This window comes from Ammodytes marinus, assembly GCF_949987685.1.
Source record: "Ammodytes marinus genome assembly, chromosome: 2".
In the NCBI taxonomy this organism is placed as follows: domain Eukaryota; kingdom Metazoa; phylum Chordata; class Actinopteri; order Uranoscopiformes; family Ammodytidae; genus Ammodytes; species Ammodytes marinus.
In genome coordinates, this window is record NC_137231.1 from 33,484,470 (window position 1) to 33,501,145 (window position 16,676).

General features: G+C 41.6%; 4 protein-coding genes across 4 annotated transcripts in view; 1 reads left to right on the forward strand and 3 right to left on the reverse strand.

Moving 5' to 3' along the window:
• LOC307265478 (SH2 domain-containing protein 3C-like) overlaps positions 1-16,676 on the forward strand; it is a gene marked incomplete at both ends in the record, with an annotated part of 68,493 nt that overhangs the window by 42,074 nt on the left and 9,743 nt on the right. The window lies entirely within an intron of this gene.
• Positions 281-1,861, reverse strand: LOC307265783 (UDP-glucuronosyltransferase 2A2-like; the record flags this gene model as incomplete). The annotated part of the gene is made up of 1 exon (XM_080047586.1): positions 281-1,861. One exon carries the CDS (start codon positions 1,859-1,861, stop codon positions 281-283), a length of 1,581 nt encoding a protein of 526 aa, XP_079903712.1.
• On the reverse strand, positions 4,298-5,878 carry LOC307265773 (UDP-glucuronosyltransferase 2B31-like; the record flags this gene model as incomplete). The annotated part of the gene is made up of 1 exon (XM_080047575.1): positions 4,298-5,878. The coding sequence occupies one exon, from the start codon at positions 5,876-5,878 to the stop codon at positions 4,298-4,300; it is 1,581 nt and encodes a 526-aa protein (XP_079903701.1).
• Positions 14,687-16,267, reverse strand: LOC307265753 (UDP-glucuronosyltransferase 2B31-like; the record flags this gene model as incomplete). Its single annotated transcript, XM_080047548.1, has 1 exon — positions 14,687-16,267. The coding sequence occupies one exon, from the start codon at positions 16,265-16,267 to the stop codon at positions 14,687-14,689; it is 1,581 nt and encodes a 526-aa protein (XP_079903674.1).

Here is a 16,676-nt window from a genome sequence, read left to right on the forward strand (position 1 = left end):
GTGCTAAAAACTGATCTTAATTTTCCAATGTGCATTATGAATATTTTACAGATTTTTTCCAGTACCTCGTAACTAACAAACACATTATCATTTGAACTGAACAAAAATGTTCTTGATTTGAACAACTACTGACTTCAATTAAACAGTTTATGGGTGAATTCTCCTCTACACACTCAGGCATTTTCTGATACCAGTCACAAGTTGAGATAGGTTATTGTTTGCTTTGCAAGAATCAGGATTCATAAAATGTGGCACAACTATCTTGCAGCACATTTGTTCATCATTCCCTTTTGACTTTGCTTCTGCAAAACACTCTGCGCCACAAAAACATTACTGTAGAAATACAAATTGTAAATACTAGCAAAACACATGCGAGCAGAAATGCAACCACATCAATGGAGTAGTACTGGATTTTAGACATCTTGTAAGACTCTGTCCTTAGATGCGCCGCTCCTTTGTTCCTCATGACAAACTCGATCCAGAACATAGCCCGGTCCAGTGGTTTCATGGGCTGATCTCTGTGCAGGTTGGACAGAGTCTTCATCTTCTCCCTGTGTGTTGGTTCATAGAGAACCTTCTTCAGCGCCTCCAGGAAGTTGTCTTTGTTCACTGTTGCAATGTCCAGGACTTCTGCCACACCTCTTGCTTTCATCCTGAAGAAGTTGTCATGCTGGTCAAACATAAGGGGCAGGCCGACCAGGGGGACTCCGTGGTAGATGGCCTCCTGAATTCCATTGGTTCCTCCATGGGCAACAAACACTCTGGTCTTGGGGTGACCCAGGAGGTCGGTTTGAGGCAGCCAGTCCAAGAGTAAGGTGTTGTTGCCGAGGGTGGATGGTCTTTTGCCTTTGTGCTTCCAGATGACTTTCTGAGGAAGTTGGGCGAAAGCAGCCGCAATGTCCTCAGCAATGTCTTCAGGAAGTTTTGCCACCAGAGTTCCCAATGTCATAACAATGATGCCATGCTCACCAGAGCTCTGGACAAAGTCCTCTAGTTCTTTGGACAGGGGCTTGGAGGGTTTGCACTGGAATCCTGCCATGTAGACGATGTTTGGCATTGTGGGTCGTGGGAACTCAAATGTAAAATCGTTCCTCATCAGCCAAATGTCAGCTGCTTGAAACAGCTCCATGTAATGCACATCTTTCCCGAAGTAACGATGGACAAACGGTTTGTAGGTTGAATCTGTGATATACCAAGTTTGAAAACATGTGTATACATAGTAAATAACATTATTGACCCGCTGCGGAAACGTCATCTTGTCAGTCAGCTCTGTCATTGGTATTGGGATATAGGATAATGGGGAAGGTGCAGTTGCTTCATGCGCCTCACCCTGAATGGTCCACCTAACATTCAAGACAAGTGGAAGACCCAAACGGTGACTCAGAAGCACCCCTCCACCAACAAATGGGTCGGTCAGGACCAAATCATATTTGGCATCATTAAGGCTTTGCATCAGTTCAGTATTCTCAAAAATCTCCCCCATTATCTGAATCATCTTCTCATTCATCTGATATAACTCCTTCACCATTTCATACTCCATGGATAGCCGAGTCCAAAGAGAAGCCCCATTTCGACGCATATTCAGCATTGTGGTTACAGATGAACCAAAGCCTTCCTCATCAAACCCAGAAGGAGAATTTATTTTGACCGACTTGTAGTGAGGGGACTCTGGCTTGATGTACCAGCTGTCTGATGGCCGTAACACAGTGATCTCATGGCCTCTGGAGTGAAGCTCCTCGATGAGGACTTTCATGTTGATCCAGGCGCTTCCATCCACAGGGTACACCAAGACTTTCCCTCCATCTACCAAAGGTGAAGAGCAGAGCAGCACCAGAAGTGCCACCAAGGTCGGTCGGTACATCTCTGAAAGAGATTCTGAAAAGAGATATTATGATGTTAGATCTTTCCTTTCAAAAGACTTACTTTATTCATAGATTCTAAATCATGTTTCAACAGAACAGTTTTTTTTCAGAGTAAGACTGCAATGCACAACATGATACAACATAACATCAGTGCAAATGTTCACTGATACTGGTTGCCATGTGCTTTACAAGCAAATAAATCTATAGGCTCTGAGACCAACAACTTCCACTTCCTCAAAGTTAAAATCAAAGACCGTTAAACGTTTAGTAAAGTGCAGCCAAAACAAATCTGATTCAAACCCCACAGAGAGTTTTACTTATGTTTATTGAAAGCTGAGGCTGCTCTAACACTTGCATAACTCTCTAATCCCTACAGCTCAATAAAAGTGTCCTGATTACACAACTACACAGTTTTGGAATTCCTGTCACTAAATGTCTGAGGGTTGACAAAAGCTTTTTAAGTTGGTCTGATGTTCACTCTCTCAGGTTTCACTGCTTAGTGTTTATGAATGGAATAATGGAAGCCGAACTTTAAAGGTGCTCTGAGGAACTTTCAGTTTTTGTTCATTCTTGCACCCCCTTTGGACAAAAGTGGAAGTGTTTGTACTACGCCAGCTGATGTCCCTGGGTGAGCGTACCCATGACAAAGGCATTAAAGAAAAACTACATGAAAATAGCATTCTTTGCACTGATGGTCTCGTTTGCTGTTACATGTAATTCATGATCATCAGAGAAAAAATAAGATTGTTTCAGAAATATTTATAAGTTCCGCCTGGCACCTTTTAAAGGGAATTTAATAGCACCTGCCTTTTTGTATTGACCCAGTCAAAGGTCAATGTGGCCATTACATGTGTTGCAAAACAAGGGCAAGAATCATAACTGTGATAAACCGCCATGCATTTTCAGATTTAGCTTCACAAAGGGCTTCAAACATTTTCTTCCATCATTTAGTTAAAGCTGAAGAAGCTTACATTTGTCTCAGGAAAGATCATGCTTACTACTAGATCTGAGCATTAAAATAGTGAATTTGTGAATGTGCAAAGTTTGAAATCATGTTGCATAATGCATTCCTAAAGTCCAGTCCTGTTGTTGAGCTTGTCAGTTGAAAACATCTGAAAGTCATTATCTGCACCTGTGACACTTTTTGGCTGTAGTAATTGTTTATCTGAAGACTTTTAACATGCTCATAAAATCCCAGTTATACTCCAAGATGGAAGCAAGAACAACCGCACGAAAACATCACTAAAAAGTATTTATCTTTTCAATATTGATACTTTATCTTCATAAACTCTTTAACTGGTCTTAATCCTTTGATCTTAACACTTACCGGGAGTGTGCCACTCGACAGATGTTCAAGTGTCAACACAAGCTTGAAGTTTGTGTGTCTAGCCTCCTTCACTGCGAACAACGGACTGACTGATTAACGTGCAGCTCCGGCGGTCGGAGCAGCATTGTGGGTGTAGACACTGAGGTAACAGGACTAAGGTTCACTGTGTGTGTGTGGTATGTACTGTAGTAACAGCAGCAGCAGGTTAGTTATACAAGACTCCAAGCATAACCTTTAGATGTAGTGCTAATATAAAACTGAGATAAGGTTGCAGGTTAATATGGGCCATAGTTAAATTAAGCTGAGTAGGTGACTAGTGTGTTTTATTGTCCTTGTTATAATCCGTGTTTAATCACAATTCCTCTAAATTCTTTCTGTAAAGTTAAAATCTCTGAACAACTATTACAGTTTTCGTCATGATAGAATAAACAGTACTTGATAAAAGTCTCTGACGCAAAGTTTTATTCAATCAAGGAATTTATTTTTATTTATTTACAGCAACTCCACAAGCTTTTATTTTGGCGAGTCCTGAACCACAGTAAAACACCAACAGCAACATATATTTGCTTCTAATCCATGCCTCATGCTTCACTTCCGTTAGATCAAATTCTCATTTCATAGAACCGCACTACGGTTCTCTTGGCCATGGTCCCCGAACCACCTCTGCAAGCGCTATGGGACCGGTTGTTATGTCCAAACCAGATTATGATTGCTGCATTCACAAATGCCCAAACAAACCACATCAGGGTTCATTTAAACAGACTAAACGATGAACTTGTGAACACATTGCTAAACATGATAAATATTCTTCTTTCTCCATCTTAAATTATTACCCATCCATAGCGATAAACAATTTCAAGATACACGTGCCAAATAGCTTATTTTACTCAAGTAAGTACAGTAGTTCAAATATGTTCAAAAACCTGCAATAAATCGCCAAAAAATTATTCTAGATGGGTTCTGAAAACTGATCTTAATTTTCCAAAGTACATTGTGAATTATTTACAGATGTTCTGAGTACCTCTTAAATAACAAATGTTATTGTTTTCTTTGCAAGTAATCAGGATCCATAAAATGTGGCACAACGATCGTGCAGCAGATTTCTTCATCATTCCCTTTTGACTTTGCTTCTGCAAAACACTCTGCGCCACAAAAACATTACTGTATAAATAAAAATGGTAAATACAAGCAAAACACATGCGAGCAGAAAGGCTACCACGTCAATGGAGTAGTACTGGATTTTGGACATCTTGTAGGACTCTGTCCTTAGATGCGGCGCTCCTTTCTTCCTCATGACAAACTCGATCCAGAACATAGCCCGGTCCAGTGGTTTCATGGGCTGATCTCTGTGCAGGTTGGACAGAGTCTTCATCTTCTCCCTGTGTGTTGGTTCATAGAGAACCTTCTTCAGCGCATCCAGGAAGTTGTCTTTGTTCACTGTTGCAATGTCCAGGACTTCTGCCACACCTCTTGCTTGCATCCTGAATAAGTTGTCCTGTTGGTCAAACATGAGGGGCAAACCGACCAGGGGGACTCCGTGGTAGATGGCCTCCTGCATTCCATTGGTTCCTCCATGGGCAACAAACACTCTGGTCTTGGGGTGACCCAGGAGGTCGTTTTGAGGCAGCCAGTCCAAGAGTAAGGTGTTGTTGCCGAGGGTGGATGGTCTTTTACCATTGTACCTCCAGATCACTTTCTGAGGAAGTTGAGCGAAAGCAGCAGCAATGTCCTCAGCAATGTCTTCAGGAAGTTTTGCCACCAGAGTTCCCAATGTCATAACGATGATGCCATGTTCACCAGAGCTCTGGACAAAGTCCTCTAGTTCTGTGGACAGGGGCTTGGAGGGTTTGCACTGAAATCCTGACATGTAGACAATATTTGGCATTGTGGGTCTTGGGAACTCAAAGGTAAAGTCATTCCTCATTAGCCAGATGTCAGCTGCCTGAAACAACTCCATATAATGTACATCTTTACCAAAGTAATGATGGACAAATTGTATGTAGTTCGAGTCTGTGACATACCAAATTTGAAAACAAGTGAAGAAATAGAAAAGGACATTTTTGACCCGTTGGGGAAATGTCATCTTGTCAGTCAGCTCTGCCCCTGGTATTGGGACATATGATAACGGGGAAGGTGCAATTGCATGATGTCCCTCACCCTGAACAGTCCACCTGACATTCAAGACAAGTGGAAGACCCAAACGGTGACTCAGCAGCACCCCTGCACCAAGCCATGGGTCCGTCAGAACCAAATCATATTTGGCATTGTGAAAGCTTTCCATCAGTTTGGTATCCTCAAACATCTCCCCCAACATCTGAAGCGTCATCTTATGCATTTGATAGAACTGTTCGACCAATTCGTACTCCAGGCATAACCGAGTCCAAACGGAAGCACCATTCCGGCGCAAATTTAACATCGTGGTTACAAATAAACCAAACTGATCCTTATCAAAACCACCAGGAGATTTTATAGTGATGGACTTGTAGTGAGGCGACTCTGCTTTGATGTACCAGCTGTCTAGTGGCCTTAACACAGTGATCTCATGGCCTCTGGAGTGAAGCTCTTCGACGAGGACTTTCATGTTGATCCAGTGGCTCCCTTCCACAGGATACACCAAGACTTTCCCTCCATCTACCAAGGGTGAAGAGCAGAGCAGCACCAGAAGTGCCACCAAGGTCGGTCCGTACATCTGTGAAAGAGATTGTGACAAGGGACATACGGATGTTAGATCTTTACTTCTCAAAGTTTTTACCTAATACTGAAATTTAAAGTCATATATCAACATCAATCAATCAATCAATCAATCAATCAATCAATCAATCAAACTTTATTTATATAGCACTTTTCATAGCATCAATCAAATGTAACACAAAGTGCTTAATACAACTCCCCCCCCACCCCCCACCCAGAGATATGCATACATGCAAAAACATTCCCCCTCCCACCCATCCATACCCCAAAATAAGAAATTCATTAAAAACAGGAAGGAAATTGCGCTGAGGAAACACCATCATCAGAGAGAAAACACAAGAGACTGTAAAACTAAAACAATTCAAAATAAAGAGATAAAATAAATAAGAGCTCTTTATAGCGATTAATAAAAACATTAAAAATAAAAATGATAGATAACAAATAAATAAAAATACATAGGATAGAAATTAATAAAATTAGAATTAAAAATAGTAATAATAATAATCAATAAATAAAATAAATAATAAAAGTAGTTATAAAAAGTAAATAAAATCAGGCTACATATATAAATAAAATAGGCTATAAAATATATAAAATAATGAAATAAATAATGAAATAACTGAATAAAAAGTTGCTTAATTGAAAAGCCAAACTAAAAAGGTAAGTTTTTAGTTTGCCCTTAAAAATATAAACATACATAACATTAGATATAACAAACAACTAAATATAAAGAACTACATACCTGTACATCAACAGCCAACAATTATAAATCCTTAATATACATATGTTAATATCCAATTTTATGCTAGATGTTTTTACAAAGTTAACTGAGACACTAAACCACATAAATTGTAATAGAAACTGGAAAATGAAGGTGTACTATCTTTGAGAGAAACCTTCTGTTAATTAAACAATGTTGCGAATGTTTGTTAGAATTGCTAACAGGCGTGGTTGACTTTGACAAGTGCAGTATATTTTCAGCCTTTACTCAGAAAAACGGCATTGGTAGTGTGTTGATGAAAGAAGACGCAGTTTGAAAAAAACTAATAGAGTTATATGCATAAAACCAAAAGCTAAGAAAAGTTCCTGTATACTAAAATACCTGTCTCTTCCTGAATTGTGGTGGCCTATAACCTGAAATCTAAGTGAGTTGATTGGTCCTTAGGTCAGTAAGCTTCACCTCACCTAACTCCTGATTGGTGGACCCTAACTAACTCCGATCTACAATGTCCAGAGGACATCTGTGTTAATCAATCCCTGGAGGTGCTATGCCATTTGGGGCCGGGAAGTCTGATTTAGTAACTTTAGGACAATCACTTTAGCCAGGGGCCAATAAACTAGCCGTTAGATCTTCACCAAACTGTCCTAAATTGCCCCTACAAGACAGTCACCCCGGAGCCTCCCTTTGTGTGCATGCTGAGTCACCTACAGAAATCTCACCTATGGCTTCCCCCACTAATGGCGCTTTTCCACCGCAAATGTAGCTCGACTCGACTCAACTCAACTCAACTCAACTCGGTTTGGTAGTAACACGGGTGGTTTTCCACCGAAAATAGTACCTCCTGGACGTGGGCGGGGTCGTCGGCGAAAGGGCTGTGACGTATTTTTGTACGCGACGTAAATAACACCAACGCAACCCACACATGGACAGAACCCACATAACAACAACAATGGAGGACATCGATGCGATGGTATTCGTGCTGCTCGGTCTGGTGTTTTTTGTCAGACACAAAAGAGAAGAGCGTCAGAAAAGGCTGTACGCGGCGAGACAAAATACACTGGAAAAGTCCCGGAGAGTGTTGGAGTATATCCAACAGTGTGAAACCGAAGATGAGAGGCATCAAGCCTCCAAGAAAAGACGAATGCAGGTAAGCTAACGGTTGCTAATGCTAGCTAGCTCGTACAAAATAAGTCCAGTGTACAACGTTTAAACGATTGCAAGCCATTGCTATAAGTACTAAAATATGTAGCCTGTGTGTGTGTGTTTCAGATGCTACTCTCGTCACAAAATTTCCGCCGCAAACCGTCGGTCTGGGCACACAACCGATCCTCAGAATGGTGGGATGTGATTGTTCCCGGCTTCACAAACGAGCAGTGGGTGGAGAACTTCAGGATGTCTGAAGAAACGTTTGGCTTCTTGTCCAACAAACTGCGTCCAGTTTTGGAGCGGCAAGACACCAATTATCGCGGATGTGTGCCCCTGAAGAAGAGAGTGGCCATTGCACTGTGGAAGCTCGCTACTGGCTCTGAGTATAGGAGTATTGGACATCTTTTTGGAGTCAGCATCACAACTGTGTGCCGGTGTGTGCAGGATTTTTGTGCTGCAGCAGAGACATTGTTGGTGCCAGAACAAATCCGTTTTCCAGACGAGGAGAAGTTCCGCGAAATGGCTGCCTACATTGAGAACAGGTGGGGGCTCCCACACTGTGTTGGTGCTATCGATGGATCCCACATACCAATCCTTGCACCACAGGACCATCACTGTGACTTCTTTAATCGTAAAGGCTGGCACTCCATCCTCCTTCAAGGTGTTGTCAATGGAAAGGGGCTGTTTTGGAACGTGTTTGCTGGACTGGCAGGGAGCATGCATGATGCCAGGGTTCTGAGAGTGTCCATACTGTGGGAGTTAGCCAGCCAAGGGCACCACTTCCCAGCTCGCACCAGGAACATTGGAGGGGTGACTGCTGGCTATTACATCCTAGGAGACTCAGCATATCCTTTGCAGAACTGGCTCTTGAAACCCTTCCAAGACACAGGACGACTTACAGCAGAAAAGCAAATGTTCAACAGAAAATTCAGTAGAGCACGGGTGGTTGTTGAAAACGCTTTTGGCCGGCTTAAAGGAAGGTGGCGGTGCCTCCTGAAAAGGAACGACTCTGATCTCCAACTGGTGAAGTCTATGGTTATGACTTGCTGTGCTCTGCACAACCTTTGTGAAAATCATGGAGAGACTTATGAGACCGAGTTGGATGTACAACCAGCAGCAGCTGCTGAGCCTGGGGTGGCAGTGGCACAGGATGTAGTGGGCATCAATGTACGGGAGGGTCTAATGCAGTTCTTGTTGGAGAATAATTAAGATATTAGAATTTACCATGTGTATATACACTTCACCTTTTGTATTTGTATTTTATTGTGAGAACATTAAACTTTTTGTACTTTTCATATATGTCTCCACTTTTGTTTTATCATATTTGTAAAGGTTACCAAGATTTACTGGCATTAAATGCTAAAAGATTAAAACATTTAAGAATAATAATAGTCGTGTGATAAAAACATTTGACGGGGAAAATGCACTAAACACCTTTTAAAAAATGTGAACTTGGTGCTGGTTCCTTTCTGAACCGTAATGAATATATTAGAGGGAAAAAGGACAGCACTGGTGCTATCACTAAAGTTTATATTTAAACATAATTTATTATTTGGTAAAATATCTCTTTTAGAATATGATGCAGCTTCTTTGCAAAGATTCACCCAGGTTGGGCGTGTAAACATGGGAGAGGTCAGGTTGATCTGAGTAGGGGAGACTGGTCTGAGTACTCGTCAATGACCCACTTTACTTTACAAGAGGAGGGGGAGACAGTTTGAGATATACATTGATATTATAATCGTAGGCGGGGCAGGCTGTCTGCAAGAGCATTGTCCTCATTCAGATGTATAGTCAGGCTGGCTAATCTCCCTCCACAGGCGTGATATTTTTCAATACCTTTTATAACTTTGCCACATTATGCCCCAGTATATGACATTACCATATGTTATTAGACTTCCTATTGCCACATTTTACAGGATTATATTGAACGTATCACTATGACATTACCTCCCCCAAATACAATTTTTTTACAGACAGCACCTCATAAGATGCAATCCAAAAGAGGGTAAAGAACAATTACTAGTTATTCATTTAGTGTGTAATGACTTTTCCTACCATTGTAATGACAGATGAATTACAAAAATCATGAAACAATCACATAAGTCACTTATAATTTATTAACAAACAATAAGAGCAAATCAGTGCAGCACAGCAAACTTTCAAACAAAAAGGTGGAATATAAACTATTTACAAAAAAGTGGAATATATTTATATATATATATATAATAAACTGGGGATGGGAGAGTTCACACGCGTCGGTCACGCATTGCCTCAGCAATCTGGCCCAACACACCCAGGAATGATCTGTTGAACTCCGCATTCTCCACTCTCGTCAACGCAGCTTCCTCTCTTCTCAACGCAGCTTCCTGCTCCCTCGCTTCTCGGGCATCATTGAGAAGCAGCTGGAGGTGGCTGTCTCGCTGGGCCCGGGTCTCCTCCTGTTGAGCCATGTCACCAGCGTGCATGGCTTTGAGACAGTCCGCCACCTGAGCTGAGTGCTCCTGTTGAGACAGGCTTCTTTTTCTCTTGCCTAGACAACAATGAAGAGAGGTAGAAATGGGAGGTGGTTAACCAAAGCAAGTTTTAAAAAATGTATTGGGAAAATACAATTGAAGCTTAAAGCTAGATGATGTGAACTATTTCTTACCAGTGGTACTAGTGGTGCTGGACGATGGAGAAGGTGGTTCTCTGGGCGGTGTCGAAGGTGCTTCATCACTGACCAAACTGCCTTCTTCGGTTGTACAAAGGAAGTCTTGAACAAAAAGTGTACATGCACAACATAAGTAAATGCACAGTGCACACCATATGGCAAATAACAACAAAATTAACATAACAGTTCACATGCGTCTGTGTTCCAAAATGAGCTTCCTACCAAGTCAAAACATAAAATAGCATGGAGTTAGCGTTGAATGCTAATAACAAGCGAGCTCACCGCGTACAGAGGAGATAAGCGTTGTTACATTTACAAAAGTTTAAGGGTGAAAATATCCATGTTTGTTCAAAAAAAGAGCCGCCTACTAATGGGATAAGTAATATCGAATGTTGCTTTCAAGCAGACTATGGACTGGGTTCATAAAAACACTTACCATCATTATCAATGGCCTCCAACAAACCCATGGCAGAGTCGATGCCACTCTCCCTCCCGTTGTTCGCCGGTCTGTGCCCGTAAATGGCGTCCATTTGGTCGTACCACCTCCATGATTTACGGTTGGACCCACTCCTGCCGTTCTGGTCCTTAATGGCCTTGTAGTCGCTTTTAAGCTTTTTAAGCTTTTCACGACACTGAACGTACGTCCTGAAGTGACCATGCTCTTCCATCAACTTGGCGACCTCCTTGTACACCTTTTCATTGCGGGTGGCTCCGTCCAGCTCTTTTTGTATTTTATCCTCGGCCACAAGACACAGAAGCGTCTGCACCTCAGAAGTGGACCACGGCGAAGACCTATTATTACTTTTAGCTGGCATGTTGACGAACTAGAAGATATTGGCTGCGGCGCTGTTGCTTTATGTCGCTCTTGTGACTTCGTCACACTCTCTGGCCAATCAGTGGCCGGCCGTCTGCGGACGTCACCTTTTAGCTCGACTCAGCTCGCTTGGTCCCTAGAGCGAGGTGATACTAAAAAAGCAGCCGCTAGCAGGTACCAGGTACCATGAAATTGCGGTGGAAACGCCAAAAATGCGAGTCGAGTCGAGTCGAGTCGAGCTGATACCATGCGGTGGAAAAGCGCCATAAGCAATACACATTCCTATCCTGGTCCCTACAGGATGAGACCAACTCTGTGTCGTGTCCTCCTGAAGCGGTATACCTTAATATAAAATGTTTAGTAACATAATACACTACACAAGGAACACCATGTGTGTAGAAAAGTTAAATAATACACCCAAAGTGTGTTACATCAAGATAACATCAGTGCAAATTTTCACTGATACTGGTTGCCATGTGCTCTACAAGCAGCAAAATCTACAGGCTCTGAGACTAACAACTACCACTGCCTCACAGTTAAAAGCAAAGACTGTTAAACGTTTAGTAAAGTGCAGCCACAACAAATCTGATGCAGAGGGTTTTTACTTATTTTAACAGGAAACTTGGGCCCACTGCTCTAAAAATTGCATAACTCTGAGATCCCTGCAGCTCAATAATAGTTTCCTGATTACACAACTACACAGTGTGGGAAATCCTGTCACTAAATCTCTGGGGGTTGACAAAAGCTTTATATGTTCGATGGACATTCCCTCACTCAAGTTTCACTGCTTAGTATTTATGTAAGTTTTGCTCAATAATAAAGGAATTCGAACTTTAAAGGGAATTTAATAGCAGCTACCTTTTCTATTTACCCAGTAACAGGTCAATGAGGGCTTTTACATGCGTTGCAAAACAAGGGCAAGAACCATAACGGTCACACACTGCCATACACTGTTCAGATTTAGCTTCAAAAATGTTCTTACGTCATTAAGTTTGAGCAAAAACAGCGTACATTTGTCTCAGGAAAGATCATGCTTGATACTAGATATGAGAGTTGTAGAGTTCATGTTCTAAACTTGGATTTCCTCTTTCTAGGAAAACCAAAGTTGTGAATGAGAACTGTTTGAAGTTAAGTTGCGTAATCCATTCCTAAAGTGCAGTCCTGTTGTTGTCAGTTGAAATACATGTGGAAGTCGTTATCTGGCTCTGTGAAACCTTCTGGCTTTACTAACGTTTTTTTCTGAAGACTCTGGTCATGCACACAGAATCATAGAATCACAGCAGTACTCCAACAAAGACATAAAAACAATTACACTTAAAAATCGCTAAAAAGTATTTATCTTCTCAATATTAATATTTTATCTTTAACTGGTCTTAATCCTTTGATTTTAACACTTACCGGGAGCCTTCCACTTGACAGATGTTGGACAAGTGTGGACACAAGCTTGAAGTTTGTGCGTCTAGCCTCCTTCACTGCGAACGACGGACTGACAGCCCCTATGGTCAGAGCAGCTTTGTGGGTGTAGACATTGAGGTAACAGGACTAAGGTTCACAGTGTGTGGGGTATGTGATTACATTAGCAGCAGCAGGTTAGTTCCACAAGGGAGAGGGGGGTCAGAGGGAGTCTCACGTGGCTTACTCTGAGCTTAACCTCTTAGATGTAGTGCTGAGATAAAAACTGAGATAAGGTTGCAGGTTAATATGGGCCATAGTTAAATTAAGCTGAGTAGGTGAGTAGTGATTTTTATTGTCCTTGTTATAATCCCTGTTTAATCAAAATTCCTCAAAATTCTTTCTGTAAAGTTAAAATCTCTGAACAACTATTACAGTTTTCGTCATGATAGAATAAACAGTAGGGGAGAACGGGGTAATTTGTCACATGGGTTGGATGTCACATTCGTTATATCTCGCCACCAGAGCGCGCTTGCTCTGAAATGTTGATATAAAAAAGGTCCAGAATTGGGATCAGAGGTCACATACATAGACTTCCTTGGAGGAAGACAGCTGCATTTGAGGTGAGAGGATGTTTTGTGTTTTTCATGTCAAATTCAAAATATTTTGCTTCTCAGTATTTTTCTTCTAGGCTTTTACACAATGGGTTTATAACAAAACACTTGTTACCATCAGAAAGTGTGAAGGATAAGCTATAGTTTAGATTGTTGTTAGCAAGCTAATTAGTTGTCAGATGGTTGTTGGCCTTGATGCTAGCAAGAAATGCAGGTTGGGGTTGGTCGTCAAATTTTTTGGGGGGTTGGTTGTCACATGTTAGCTCAAGGCTGCAGCCAGAAAAGGAACCCAATAACGAAATAAATTGTCAAGCTGTATCCTCACTGACACCCCAGAGAAGGGAAGAATAGAGCAGGAAAAGGCAGCTAGCAAGCAAAAGAAAAAAGGGCAACAAAATCAAAACAACCCAGTGCATCCCAAACTAGACCAGCTGCCAAGGCTACAGTAAGTTATGTAGGCCTATTTGTCAACTTGACAATGCAATTAAACTTTCAAATTTGGTTCTGCCTCATTGCCTTCTTTTTAAGATTTTTCCCATTAAGATAACATTGTGACAAACAACCCCATAGTGTGTGACAACCGACCCCTTGATGGGGTTGGTTGTCACAATGTGTCAGAGTGTCTTTGATGGTAAATTACTTCTTCATTACAATAAGTTGGAAAAAAAGAGAGACACACATTTCAAGCCAACACCTTAAGCTTCAATTTAATGTAGGAATGGCTATTGACAGATGTTTTGGTGATGAGCAATTCTCACTAGAGTAAAAAGTGTGCCTACTTACCCCGTTCTCCCTACTTGATAAAAGTCTCTGACGCAAAGTTTTATTCAATCAAGGAATTTATTTTTATTTATTTACAGCAACTCCACAAGCTTTTATTTTGGCGAGTCCTGAACCACAGTAAAACACCACCAGCAACATGTATTTGCTTCTAATCCATGCCTTTTGCTTCACCTCCATCAGATCATACTCTCATTTCATAGAACCGCACTACTGTTCTCTTGGCAATGGTCCCCGAACCACCTCTGCAAGCGCTATGGGACCGGTTGTTATGTCCAAACCAGATTATGATTGCTGTGTTCACAAATGCCCAAACAAACCACATCAGGGTTCATTTAAACAGACTAAACAATGAACTTCTGAACACATTGCTAAACATGATAAATATTCTTCTTTCTCCATCTTAAATTATTACCCATCCATTGTGATAAACAAGTTCAAGATACATGTGCCAAATAGCTTATTTTACTCAAGTAAGTACAGTAGTTCAAATATGTTCAAAAACCTGCAATAAATCACCAAAAAATTATTCTGGATGGGTTCTGAAAACTGATCTTAATTTTCCAAAGTACATTGTGAATTATTTACAGATTTTCTGAGTACCTCTTAAATAACAAATGTTATTGTTTTCTTTGCAAGAATCAGGATCCATAAAATGTGGCACAACGATTGTGCAGCAGATTTCTTCATCATTCCCTTTTGACTTTGCTTCTGCAAATCACCCTCCGCCACAAAAACATTACTGTATAAATAAAAATGGTAAATACAAGCAAAACACATGCGAAAAGGAATGCTACCACGTCAATGGAGTAGTACTGGATTTTGGACATCTTGTAAGACTCTGTCCTTAGATGCGGCGCTCCTTTGTTCCTCATGACAAACTCGATCCAGAACATAGCCCGGTCCAGTGGTTTCATGGGCTGATCTCTGTGCAGGTTGGACAGCGTCTTCATCTTCTCCCTGTGTGTTGGTTCATAGAGAACCTTCTTCAGCGCATCCAGGAAGTTGTCTTTGTTCAAAGTTCCAATGTCCAGGACTTCGGCCACACCTCTTGCTTGCATCCTGAATAAGTTGTCCTGTTGGTCAAACATGAGGGGCAGGCCGACCAGGGGGACTCCGTGGTAGATGGCCTCCTGAATTCCATTGGTTCCTCCATGGGCAACAAACACTCTGGTCTTGGGGTGACCCAGGAGGTCGTTTTGAGGCAGCCAGTCCAAGAGTAAGGTGTTGTTGCCGAGGGTGGATGGTCTTTTACCATTGTACCTCCAGATCACTTTCTGAGGAAGTTGAGCGAAAGCAGCAGCAATGTCCTCAGCAATGTCTTCTGGAAGTTTTGCCACCAGAGTTCCCAATGTCATAACGATGATGCCATGTTCACCAGAGCTCTGGACAAAGTCCTCTAGTTCTGTGGACAGGGGCTTGGAGGGTTTGCACTGGAATCCTGCCATGTAGACAATGTTTGGCATTGTGGGTCGTGGGAACTCAAAGGTAAAATCGTTTCTCATTAGCCAGATATCAGCTGCTTGAAACAGCTCCATGTAATGTACATCTTTCCCGAAGTAACGATTGACAAATTGTATGTAGTTCGAGTCTGTGACATACCACATTTGAAAACAAGTGAAGAAATAGAAAAGGATATTTTTGACCCGTTGGGGAAAGGTCATCTTGTCAGTCAGCTCTGCCCCTGGTATTGGGACATAGGATAATGGGGAAGGTGCAATTGCATGATGCCCCTCACCCTGAACAGTCCACCTGACATTCAAGACAAGTGGAAGACCCAAACGGTGACTCAGGAGCACCCCTGCACCAACCGCAGGGTCGGTCAGAACCAAATCATATTTGGCATTGTGAAAGCTTTCCATCAGTTTGGTATCCTCAAACATCTCCCCCAACATCTGAAGCGTCATCTTATGCATTTGATAGAACTGTTCGACCAATTCGTACTCCAGGGATAACCGAGTCCAAACGGAAGCACCATTCCGGCGCAAATTTAACATCGTGGTTACAAATGAACCAAACTGATCCTTATCAAAACCACCAGGAGATTTTGTAGTGATGGACTTGTAGTGAAGGGACTCTGGTTTGATGTACCAGCTGTCTGGTGACCTTAACACTGTGATCTCATGGCCTCTGGAGTGAAGCTCCTCGATGAGGACATTCATGTTGATCCAGTGGCTTCCATCCACAGGATACACCAAGACTTTCCCTCCATTTACCAAGGGTGAAGAGCAGAGCAGCACCAGAAGTGCCACCAAGGTCGGTCGGTACATCTCTGAAAGAGATTGTGACAAGAGATATCAGGATGTTAGATCTTTCCTTCTCAAAGTTTTTACCTAATACTGAAATTTAAAATCATATATTAACATCAATCAATCAATCAATCAATCAATCAAACTTTATTTATAGAGCACTTTTCATACAATGAAATGTAACACAAAGTGCTTAATACAACTCCCCCCCCCCACACACCCCACCCAGAGATATGCATACATGCAAAAACATTCCCCCTCCCACCCATCCATACCCCAAAATAAGAAATTCATTAAAAACAGGAAGGAAACTGCGCTGAGGAAATGCCATCATCAGAGAGAAAACACTAGAGACTGTAAAACTAAAACAATTCAAAATAAAGAGATAAAATAAATAAGAGCTCTTTATAGCGATTAATAAAAACGTTAA